The 12,184-nt window shown below is 45.8% G+C and overlaps 1 protein-coding gene across 1 annotated transcript in view; it reads right to left on the minus strand.

The window, feature by feature from the left end:
• CFB (complement factor B) overlaps positions 1–12,184 on the minus strand; it is a 254,630-nt gene that overhangs the window by 133,739 nt on the left and 108,707 nt on the right. The window contains exon 10 of the mRNA XM_069635005.1: positions 9,676–9,813. Coding sequence (XP_069491106.1) covers positions 9,676–9,813 — 138 coding nt within the window. The remainder of the gene's footprint in view (positions 1–9,675; positions 9,814–12,184) is intronic.

Raw genomic sequence — 12,184 nt, forward strand, 5'->3', positions numbered from 1 at the left:
TGACAATGTGCATCAATGCAGACGTATGGGAAAGGCATTATTCAACTGTCTTTAAAAATCCCACCAAGACTGATGAGAAACGCCTCTGCAAATTGACAGTACCGTGGTTAGTGGAAACAAGACGGCAGACATTTTGGAAGCAATAAGCAAATTGAGAAATTCAGGTGCTGCTGGACCCGATGGGCTGAGTAACATGATGCTGAAAAAGAACCAAGAACAATGGGCACCATTCATTCAAATTTTGTTTGAACAGATTGCGGCCTCTGCTACAATCCCATCATCTTGGCAATCGGCGATAGTTGTCCCCATATATAAAATATGAGATCGATGTGATCCGAACAACTACCGTCCGATTGCCCTTTCAGATGTGATAGGCAAAGTGTTTGCCTCTTTTCTCCAAAAGCGACTTGCCTGATGGGCAGATGAGGCCGGAATCTTGGATTCCAGGCAGACAGGCTTCACTAGAGGAGTGGGGGTTGAATTGAACCTTGTGTTGTTGAACTTGTTGAAACTTGAGACCATAAAGGGTGAGAAAAATATTTTCCTAGCTTTTGTTGAACTACGTCAAACGTAGCAAAAACTGGAAAATTGGAAGTGCCCACCAGACCTGCTACAGGTGATTAAAGCCATGCACACAAACACTTTTATAAAAGTAAGACTAAATGCTGAAGGAGACTTATCTGATAACATCGAACAGAGAACGGGTTAAGCAAGGCTTCCCACTTGCTGCATTATTGTTTAAGCTCTGTTATGTTATGTTATGTTATTTTGTTTATAATGCGCCAAAGCCCGTGGACATCCAAGCGCAGAGAGGCAGAAGATCTAAGGTGGCTACAACATAACTACATAATCAGTCATATTGATTGAAGAGTACAGTTTTTAGGTGCTTTCTGAATTCAAGATGGTTTTCAATTTTGCATACTGTTAAAGGCTGTGCATTCCAGGCTATTGCCCCTTGAACATGGAAAGTCCGTCCAAGGCCCCTATCACGTTTGACCGGAAATTGTTTCAAGGAGCAGCTCTCAGCAGATCTCAGATTTCTCTGAGGATGATATATGCTTACATGTGCTTTCAAATACACAGGAGCATTCCCATAAATGCATTTGTGGCAAGTTGTTAATAGTTTAAATTGAATGCGCGCTGCCACTGGTAACCAATGCAGTCTCTTCCGTGCTACAGTAGTGGGTTCCGTACGTTTCATCAGAAAGATGATGCGTGTGGCCGAATTTTGAATTCTTTGTAATTCTTGAATGTCTGACCTGGTAGCACCTCCCAATAAGGCATTACAATAATCAACTCGAGGGAGGATCACAGCCCTCACTAACTTGGTTCTATTTTCTATTGAAATTAAGGGGGCAATTTGACGTAGCACCTTCAAATGGTAATTAGTGTTTTTTGTGATGGCCGCTACATGGGCATTACAATCCAAGCTTTCCTCCATGTAGGTGCCGAGAGTCTTGACTTTAGGCACAACCTTTATTTGGCTGCCATCCACAGTAAAGCTGGAATACTTCTGGCCAAGGCCTGCTCTCGCGAGTCTTGGACCAAACACCATAAATTCTGTCTTGGCTGCGTTCAAGCACAGCCAATTAGTTGACATCCATCTTTTGATGGTCAGATAGATTATATCCAGCAATAACTGATCCTTCACGTGGTCCCCAGAGATTTCTAGGACCAGTTGAAAATCATCTGCATAGTTGCAGAAGAAAACATCTATCAGTGTCAATTCATTACACAATGGTAAAATATAAATGTTGAATAACAAAGGGGAAAGACAAGCCCCCTGAGGCACCCCACATGTAATGGTTTCCACATCAGAGGCATTGTCACCCCAATAAACTCGCGAGAGACGGCCTTCCAAAAAAGATCTGAGCCATATGATTGCCTCTGGCTTGAGTCCTCCAACTGTGGCCATACGCTCCAGCAGGATTTTATGGTTTAGCAGGTCGAAAGCTGCTGATAGATCTAATAACATCAGCAGCCCCAACTTGCTATGCTCCTATTTGGAGAGCATGTGCGTCTGAAGGTCAAGAAGGGCACTCTCTGTACCATGAAAGCTCCTAAACCCAGACTGTTTTTCATGTAAAATACCAGTGGTGTAGACGTAGGCTTGAACCTGCACCGTGGCTACTTTATCGATGAGCTTAAGAAAAAACAGGGTATTTGTAATAGGCCTGAGATTAGAGGCATCTAAAGGATCCAATCCTGCTTTCTTTAGAAGAGGTGTCACTGCTACATTCTTAATAGATTGGGGGATAACACCCTCTCTAAAAGAGGAGTTTACATATCTACACAGGAAAGGAGCAAATAGTGTTTTATGTTCCAATATGATTTTGGATGGGAGTAATTCTCCGGGACAGTTAGTAGGGTGCATAGTTGTAAGTATGTTCTGCATCGCTACTAAATTCAGATCTTTAAACTTAAAACCTAAGCCTTGGTCTTGCTGAGGATGGGTTTGAAGGGTTAAGTTAGCCAGACCCGAACTAGAGTGCGTACCAACTCCACTTATAGTACTCTGGTTGTGAGTAGTGGTCATTTTAGGAGAAGTTAATAATTCCTCAGTTATTTTATGTTGTGCTTTCCGCAGTTTGTCAGAAAAGGCCTTCTGCACTTTATTGCAGTCATCACGGGTTGGTTTGATGGAGGGGATACCTGCGATGGGTTTCTCCCATGTTCTAAAGAGACGGAAAAGCTCTTTAGTCTGGTCGCACTGATCTGATCATTATAAAAGGTTCTTTTTACTTCGGTGATCTCATTTTTGTATGTCCTCTCTTGTAGTTTCCACGCTAGTAAGCTCTTATCAGATTTATCTTTACACCACTTTCTTTCCGCTTGCCTTTTCTTAGTTCAGAGTTCCGCCAACTCAGGAGTAAACCATTTATGTCGGTTAAGAAGATCTTTAACTGATTTCATTTTAAGTGGGGCATGCTGATCCAGCATATGAGTGATTTCTTTATTATAGCTATTAATAAGAGTCTCTGGTCCATCAGAATCCTCAGTTGTCATTATCAATTTCGCTATATGAGTAGTCAATACTGGGGCAGTTATGTCCTTATAGTTTCGAGTGTTGGCTAAGCGCGCAGGTTCATGTAGCCTTCCCTTTTTACCTGGTAGTTTCAGTGAACAAGAAACAAACAAGTGGTCTGACCAGATACAAGGAGTAGTGGACACATTCTCGATAGGGAGATTGCTACTTCCAAGCCAATCGAGAGTGTGACCTTTGTTATGTGTAGGTTTAGTATCGTGAAACATAATATTGTGTGTCTTTAGCTTCTTTTCAAGATCAATAGCTTTTTTATCAAGTTTATTATTTTTCCAGAGATTAAAATCTCCCAGAATCACTAAAGCTGAGTTAATTATTAGCACAGGAGCGACTATACTAGATAATTCATCGTTAAAGCTATCTGATTCACCAGGGGGACGATATAGAAGTACCAAATTAGTAGAATAGTTAAAGTTGGAAATAAGTTTGACATGTAAAATATCACTTCCTGCACATACGATTTTGACTTCATAAAAACCAAGATCTTTTTTACATATAATGGCAACTCCACCGCCCATTTTCCCCTCACGGTGTTTACCAAAGAAGGCATAGCCTGGTGGTGTTGCTTGCTCAATGGTAGGACCGTGGGCTTCCGTGAGCCATGTCTCAGTGAGACACATAATATCTATCTTACGTTCCACGATGAAATCATGGACGTCGAGTGTGTGTTTAACTAAGGAACGCGTATTGAGGAGTACCAATGAGAGATCAGTTGGTAGTATCTCCTCCCCCCCTGTGATTTCCCTTCTACTGCTACAGTGATGCTCTTTACTTAACTTCATGTCAGCATCTATGTGGGGGATAGCGTTTATATGGATAACTTCTTTAGGAACATGGCCTTTGCGAGGTTGGCCTGTTCCATGTTTAGCTATCTCTACTATATCCAAATGTCTCTTTCCCTTACCCGGATCTTGGGGGGGACTGCTGTGATGCATAACTTTGCGGAAGGAAGCACGTGCACACACGGACCCGCACAGACCCGCTTGTTCCGTTCGCGCCGGTGCGTTCACGCCTGGGGACGGATTAAGTGATTACAGAAACTACAATGCTGCTGGGAAATGTAGTTTCTGTATGACGCTCACACGTGTGTACCGAGGAACTCGATTACAAACACACGGTCAGTGTTTCAAAGCAAAGTGATCTATATAGCAGATCTGCAAAAGGCCTTCAAGACCTCCTTCCCACCAAGATTAAATCAGCAACAAATTGTGTGGGCTATTTATGCAGATGATCTGGTGGTTAGACACCACGCAAATTGGACTCCAGCGACTATTAAACAACCTGGTGGTGTATCTGCAATGTAACAATTTACAAATCAATGTCACCAAATCAAAAATCAAGGCTTTTGGTACAAAGCTTGGAAAAAAAGGCAAGCAATTTAAGTGGCATGTGGTGGGTTCCAACTTGAAAAAGTGGACTCAGTTCGGTACTTAGCTATCATATTTAATAAATCCTTACGAGAATGGCAACGGACACAAGATTTAAAAAGCCGGATGAGAAATCTATCGCTACAAGGAATGAAATTGCACGCGGCCTATGGGAAATTTACAGTGAAACCAATCATCAGGTTTTACCGCCAGAAGGTGATGGCGACAATCACATTTGGAAGTGAAGCTGGTCTAAATATAACGAGAGCAATGTGGGAGGCGCTGGAAGGTCATTTCTGGCGTAACGTGCTTCTTCTACTAGGAGCAGTTCCTACGACCTCAATCCGATACGAACTCGTATTACATTCTTTATATTCCGAGGTTCTTTGGAACTCAGCCACAATGCTGAGAAAAATGCTATTAGTCCAGTAGCAGCTCCGTATCAGCTTCTAGCACCCCGACCGGGATGACCCTACGAAGGTCTACTCAAAAAGTGGACCATGAAGACACAGGAACAGCTAGCCTTTGCCAAAATTGGTACAGAATGTCTCCTAACAAATCCATGTACAGCTAAGAAAAAATTGTTTATTCGCCGACTGGATAGGCGCGTGTAATAAGAGACGTGAATGTGTGCAACTTTAAACCCTGGTGGTGAAGCAAGGCAACTGAACATCCTGTTGTTGTTGACAATAACCAATGTCATTTCTGCGCAAAGTAAGTAGAATCGCTTAAACACCTGGGTACCGAATGTGGATGCCTAGTGATCCAAATAAGTCACTTCCTGGGGAAATATGCCCCAATTAAAGGCAACATGGATGACTGGTGGCAGACTCCGATATCAGGCAGAGGTTTCAAGCTAATCTGCTCAGCAATTGACTATTTTGACAACATATTGATGAAATAGCTGTGCAGGTTCAAATGTTGGTCTTTAAGCCCTAAATGATGATGTAATCACATGATATGGACTTCTGTTTTGACTATGACGAGTGTATTGGATATGGATATGGATATGGAAATGATCAGATGTAAATTAAAGTTTGTAATAAACTAAATAAAAAATGTGCAATAAAAAAAAAGTAGTAACACATATTGTTGAGTACAAGATCAAGCCACAAAACAAGTGATCATTCAGACAAAACAAGCGCTCATGGTTAAGCTGGTGAAAAAGAAGCCAATTTAGGTTTGCAGCCAAGTGGCCATCTAGCACAGGTCCAACTGAGCTCCACTCTTGCCACTGCAAGTCAAAACCAAATATCTTTTGGTGTCTCTCAAAGCAATTATCGCCATTGATGGTGTTATGCACATAATCTATCGTAGCACATGACCTTTCAACTGCTCCCGTTTCTGCCTCTGACCAAGAAAAGTATCACTGGCTGTGAAGTGGGATCTGAGATTTCTAGTCCCTGCTTCCCCACTCCACCAACGAGTGATGCTTGGCAAATCATGTCTTAGCATTGGTCCTAATTTCTCCTGTTGGCAAAACTAGGGGGTGCTTTGAAATAAAGTTAAGCTGCTCATCCAGCACTCCACATATATAATATATGGAGGGCTACGAAATCAAGCATCCCTCCTTGTGTTACCATCCACGCTGCAGGGGGGTTCGTCAGGGGCGGGTCCAGCCACTGGGAGTTGCACGTCATGTGCCATTGGCTGTGTAGGAGCTACTCCACTGCTGTAGTAAAGTGGGCATTCAGAAAGTATTGATGTCTAGGCAGGGGCGTCATTTCACCAAAATGCCAGGGGTAGTGGAAGTGACATCACACGTCCCTTGACCTCTGATGGCATCACAGGAAGTGATGTCATTTGACCCCACGCCCCAACTGACATCATGGGATGCATCTAACACCTGTGTTTCCACCCAGAACAATCACACACACACTACCACATTCCTACTCATTCACCCACCAATCACTCACTCAGACGCCTTCTCTTACATCCACTCTCAGTGCATTCTCCACACAGGCACACACCCACCCAGACCATTAAAACACACACACGATCACATTTCTTCTCATTCACCCACCACTCACTGACCTATAGCACATGCATACATCTGACACGCACTTCACACATGCAAAATACACATCACATTTAAAAAGGAAAAAAGCCTTCTTACCTATTTTTCCAGCTTTGGTCCGTCACTCCAGGCCACCCTCGGCTCCTCCGTGCTGCTCACAAACAGAAACCAGTAAGCTTTCTGGTTCCTATATATGAGCCACGAGGAAGTCAGAGGAGAAGGCGTTGGAGCTGAATGTGGCATGTGACATGTGCCACATGTCATGGTCAGCTCACCCTACTGAGCGCTTCCTTCTCGCGCTGCAAGTCACGGCCCAGCCTTTATCCTGATGGGTGAGGAAAGGGCCGGGGCCCCCTCAGACCTGGTGTGGCGAGGTCCACGCTACTACAGTGCCCAGGAGCTTCCATTTTGTTTTTTATACAACGGTAGCAAGGGAGACTGCAGGGGTAGCAAGGGAGACCACAGGGGTAGTGGCTGCAACCCCTGGCGACAACCAAATGACGTCCCTGTGACTAGGCAAACAGGCAGACTCTTAAAGCCCATAAAGCCCACTAGAAAAGGTTTTGAGAGAATCGAAAAAAGTTGCCAAAAAAGAGAAATACTTCTCGCAGTCTACGAAGAAGCTGGCAGCGTATGGCACCCAGTAGCGTGATAGGGCCGGCTGCTGCTTCTTTCTTGTAACAGAGCATTCTTCACCCCTTCATTGCATGCCCTCTCCGCCAATCAGTCTTGCGTCTCTTCGATCCTGCATACCTCCTCTTCCCTTCATTACTCCATCCTCACTGCATCCCTACCCCTTATCATCACCACACATGTGGTTCACTTTGCTCTGCCGCTCCTCTTCCCTCTTCAGGTCTAGAAAACTCCACTCAATTCTCAATTCCCTCTGTAAAAGCAATCTGCTCTAAATGTTCCTATGCTTGCAATGGAACCTCCCTAAAATCTGTCCACTGGCAACCTCTCTCCCTCCTCCCCCCGGGAAATACAAAAGTTGTGGGGGGGTTAAGTGAATGCACTGCATTATGAAGCACACTTCAGTGTGGTGCTTGCTGATTTCATGCTGCCCCCCGCAAATCCAGTGCTTGTACCACAATGATGCAGCTGCAATCTATGTCTAAACCAGAGGTCTACAAACTGTAGGGTGCGGGGGAGGGAGGAAGGGGTCGCAGCCTGTTGCCCGGAGAGGCATGGGATACCAGCCTGACATGACACACAAAAAATTGCGAGGAAAGAAAAAGTTGGTGTGGGATGGGACACGCACATTTGTGCATATCCCATTCCAACATGGCTCCATACTGCACATGCTCAGTGTGAGGGAGCCAGGCTTAGGGTTAGAGGGAGTGGCTGACCCAGGAAAGAGACACCCTGGAAACATGCCCTCTGTTCCTTTCCAGAGAGTGTGCTTCCAGGGTGTTTGAATCCAGTTGCTGGCATGAAACAGGACCGGGATTCTACACGGTAAGGAGGGGGCCCTGGGGTTGTTTTTGGAGTGGGTGGGGGAGCCCTGGGTTATTTTTGGAGCGGGTTGGGGGGCCTTTCAGTTGCTTTTGGAGCCGGTGGGGGAGCCATGGGGTTGTTTTTGGAGTGCGTGTGGGAGCCCTGCAGTTGTTTTTGGAGCACGCTGGGACCTTTAGGTTGTTCTGGGAGCGGGTAGGGGTCTGACCCTGCTGACATGGCGTGAGCAATCCAAGCAATTTAGGGTGACTAAACCTAAGTGCCTTAAACAGTAAAAAAATGGTCATGGGCACCCCTCTGCGAGAACGAACACGGTTAAATGACTGGTTCTTTGGGAAGGTACCCACTCGAGAGTCCGCAGCCACACTTTAGCTCAATGTACCTTTCACAGATGGGAAATATCCATTTGCATATCAGTCTCTGTCCCGCACTGAACCACGTGAATGGGGTTGCTGTTGGTACTCTTGTTCAGAAGAGAATTGCCATAGCATTTTGGTGCTGGACTGCCCATGTTGGCGGGACAAAGACTGATATGCAAATGGATATTTCCCTTCTGTGAAAGATACAGTGAGCTAAAGTGTGGCTGCGGACTCTCGAGTGGGTACCTTCCCAAAGAACCGGTCATTTGGCCATGTTCGTTCTTGCAGAGGGGTGCCTATGACTATTTTTTGATTGTTTAAAGGACTTAGGTTTAGTCACCCTAAGTTTTCTAGGGTCATCCAGACGTGGACCCCTCGCTAACTTTGCTCAGAAAGGCACAGCTCCACCTCACTGATGAGGCCCAACAAGGTTTAAACACGTGTATGGGGTTGCTGTTGGTACTCTTGTTCAGAAGAGAATTGCCTTAGGATTTCGGTCCTGGACTGCACATGTGGGCGGGACAAAGACTGATATGCAAATGGATATTTCCCTTCTGTGAAAGGTACAGTGAGCTAAAGTGTGGCTGCAGACTCTCGAGTGGGTACCTTCCCAAAGAACTGGTCATTTTGCTGTGTTCGTTCTCGCAGAGGGGCGCCTATGACTATTGCTTGATTATCTAAAAACAGCGCAGAGATGCCCCGTTTGTAGATGCCCCTTTTTAGGAAATGCATAGGTCACCTTATTCGCAAAGGCGACCTGCGCATTTCCAGGGGGCTACGCTGTAGCACAAGTGATGCGCTGGCTCCTTTAATGTACAGGCTGCCAGCATCCACTTAAAGTGCCAGTCACTGTGAAATGTGATCCAAAAATAGCACTGTTTGAGGGGTGGAAATGCAATTGGCACAGCAGTGGTTCATACCGCTGCTACCACACTTAACGAAAATTGCATGACCGGTTCAGGAAAGACCTTACTATGCAATGCACACCCCCATGGACCTATTCCAAACAGGTGGAGGCGGGGGGCCTTATTTTCTTTGCATTTTAAAGCCCATCCCATTTGTGATTCGGGATGCACTTCTAAATGTGCAGAAATGCCCCCTGATTTGCGCAAAGGGTGAAAAAGGGCATCTGATTGGGTGCATCATTCAGATCCCCTTTTGTGGATTGGGCTGCTCTTTTTTTTGGCACAAGTGATGCTATGCGCTAGCACATTTTATCACTTCTGCCAAAAAGTGTTTAGAGAATTTGGTCCAATGTCTTCATCTGGGGCAGGGGTCTTTTGTCCCTGTACTCTAGTGAAAGTCTGACACAGGGCAGCAAGTGCTGCTTTGCTTATTTGTAATGTCTTCTATTGTCCAATCAAATAAATGTTACATGCTCCCAATCTTTCGCGGATAGTCTGTGTTTCTGAATCAAACTTTGAAGAAACTCACCGATCATCGCATCAAAGACAGGCTGCAGTTCGCGAATGTCTGCCACTTTAAACACGTGTTTTTCACCCGGCTTCTTGGACGCCAGCCCGTTGATCTCCTCGTCATTCACGTCCTCACTGATGCCAAACACGTAGACATCTGGGGAAGACACAGAGCATGGGTTCACTGTATGCTTTTTGTGTATCCTTGATGTGTTTTGTTTGTGTACATTTGCATGCTGTGTACATTGGGCATGTTAGTGTGTGTATGACTATTGCACATCTATTGATTTGTTATGAGTATGTTGCACTATGTGTGTATACCTCTGTGCTGACCTCTTTACTTTCCAATTGACCCTCCCAGGTCCAACTTGGGTCCTTCCTCTCTGACATCTTTTTCTCCACCTGTGGCGTTCCCCAGGGATCTAATCTCTCTCCCTGGCTGTTCAAGCAGTATCTGGCACTCCTTGCCCACCGCATCGCCGCCCTCTACCCCAACTTTCAGTGCTATGCGGACGATACCCAGCTCATTTTCAGGCTACCCTCGGCCTCCTCCTCTCCCTCCCTCATCTCTGACTGTCTGTCTGCTATCCAGGAATGGTGTGCTGCCAATGACCTCTTCCTTAATGCTAGTAAGACTGAGATCCTACTCATCGGCACACCCACTCCCTTCTTCCCTGCAGCTCTCTGGCCGGCCTCTCTTGGCCCTCTTCCTGCTCCTACCAGCAAGGCAAAAAACCTCGGGGTCATCTTCGACTCCACACTCTCCTTCTCTCCTCATATATCTGACGTCTCTAAGAAGTCACATTACCAGCTGCACCTCCTCAGAGGTATTCTTCCCTTCCTCTCCTTCCCCTAGAAGCTCACTGTCTCCCGAGCCCTGGTTCTCCCAAAGCTGGACTACTGTAACAGCCTCTATCTTAATCTGCCTGCCTCCACTCTCCGCCCTCTGCAACTCATCCAGAACAGAACTGCGAGACTTGTCCTTGGCCTCAAGCCCAGGGACCGTATCTCTCCAGGACTGAAATCTCTACACTGGCTCCCAGTGACTGCGAGGATTAAGTTCAAAACCCTCTGCATTGTCCACAAGGCCTTCTGGGGCCTGGGGCCTAAATACCTTCAACTCTCTCTTCCTAAATATCTTCCTTCCCGAGCCCTACGCTCATCCGTCTCCAACTCCCTCAGGGTCAGCCGCTTCTCGAAGCAACGAGCTGGGGGTAGATCTCTCTCCGCGGCAGGGGCCTCCCTCTGGAACAGCCTTCCTGCCTCCCTGAAACTTGAGGAGAACCATCTCCGGTTCCGGAAGCACCTCAAAACCTTCCTCTTCACTTCTGCTTTCTCTCTCCCTCTCCCCTGCTAAATTCTTCACCTAAACTGCACTGATTCTGCAACTGGGCCACTCTCACCGACCTCGGTCCTGGGCCCAGTCACTCTTCACTTGCACTGCCTCCTTGGCAACCCCTGCACTGCGGGACTGTCTCTGTATCCCTACAGCCCCCCCCCAGCACTTGTCTGCACTTACCTTGCACTTGCCACCAGCTGGCCCTATTTATTTATTATTTTATTTCTATTCTACTTATTTGTACTGCACTCCCCCCGCTCCCCCTTCCCCTTGCACTTTTTCCCTTCCCCCTACCCCTGCACTTGCGCAGTCTGAATGACACCTGGCCTAGTAGGATCGTTGTCTGTCTTCCCCTTGTTCCCCCCTCCCTGCCTCGTCGCGCCTTGAAACACTTGTGTATAGTCGCGTTAGAAATGCCATATCATATCATATCATATCATATATGTATAGATGTGAAAATTACTTTGACTTAAGGGATGTTTTGGTTTTTATGCAAAACAACACAAAATAACTCGACCACTGGCATGCACTGCTCATGCATAGTTGCCAACATTCTGTGACCAAAAAGATGTAGGATTTTTGAAGTTTCAAAAATTAATAATTCCCATAACAATGACATCACGGGAAAATACATAATATACATTGTTGGCACCATTGAAGTATTCTAAAATACCCAAACCACCAAATAGCACAATATGGAAAGATGTTCAAATGTTAAAAATGTATAATTCTGAATGGTAACTTAACACCAAATTCAATGATCTAACTTCACAGAAGGTAATCGCACAGAGCTGGTAGGCAACGTTTGTAGCAGCATTCCAGGCAGTACTATTTATTGCAAGTTGAACATTGAATGACCTGGAGACTGATACCCCCCTTGGTCTGAGAAGCAGATGCTATGTGAAGGTGTTACACTCTGCCACTTGCCTTCGCTGGTGGTTCACCTAAGGGTTGTCCCGGCCAGAGTGCAGGATAGAGTCACGCAGCTGTCAGGTCAGTGGATTGGTCTGAGCCCAATCAAAGTAATCACCTACCAGCCCACTGTGCAGACAGACTAATTAATGTGTTGCATGCTCTGTTTTAGAGTCACCTAAATTACTTGCCACTGTAAAAAGCAGCAGGATCTGTCACTGAAATCTATAGGCGGTAGGGCTGCTTAAAAAGCAGTAGCCTACTGCCTAAATCTGTA

This window comes from Ambystoma mexicanum, chromosome 13, assembly GCF_040938575.1.
Source record: "Ambystoma mexicanum isolate Mex_15411 chromosome 13, UKY_AmexF1_1, whole genome shotgun sequence".
Taxonomy (NCBI): domain Eukaryota; kingdom Metazoa; phylum Chordata; class Amphibia; order Caudata; family Ambystomatidae; genus Ambystoma; species Ambystoma mexicanum.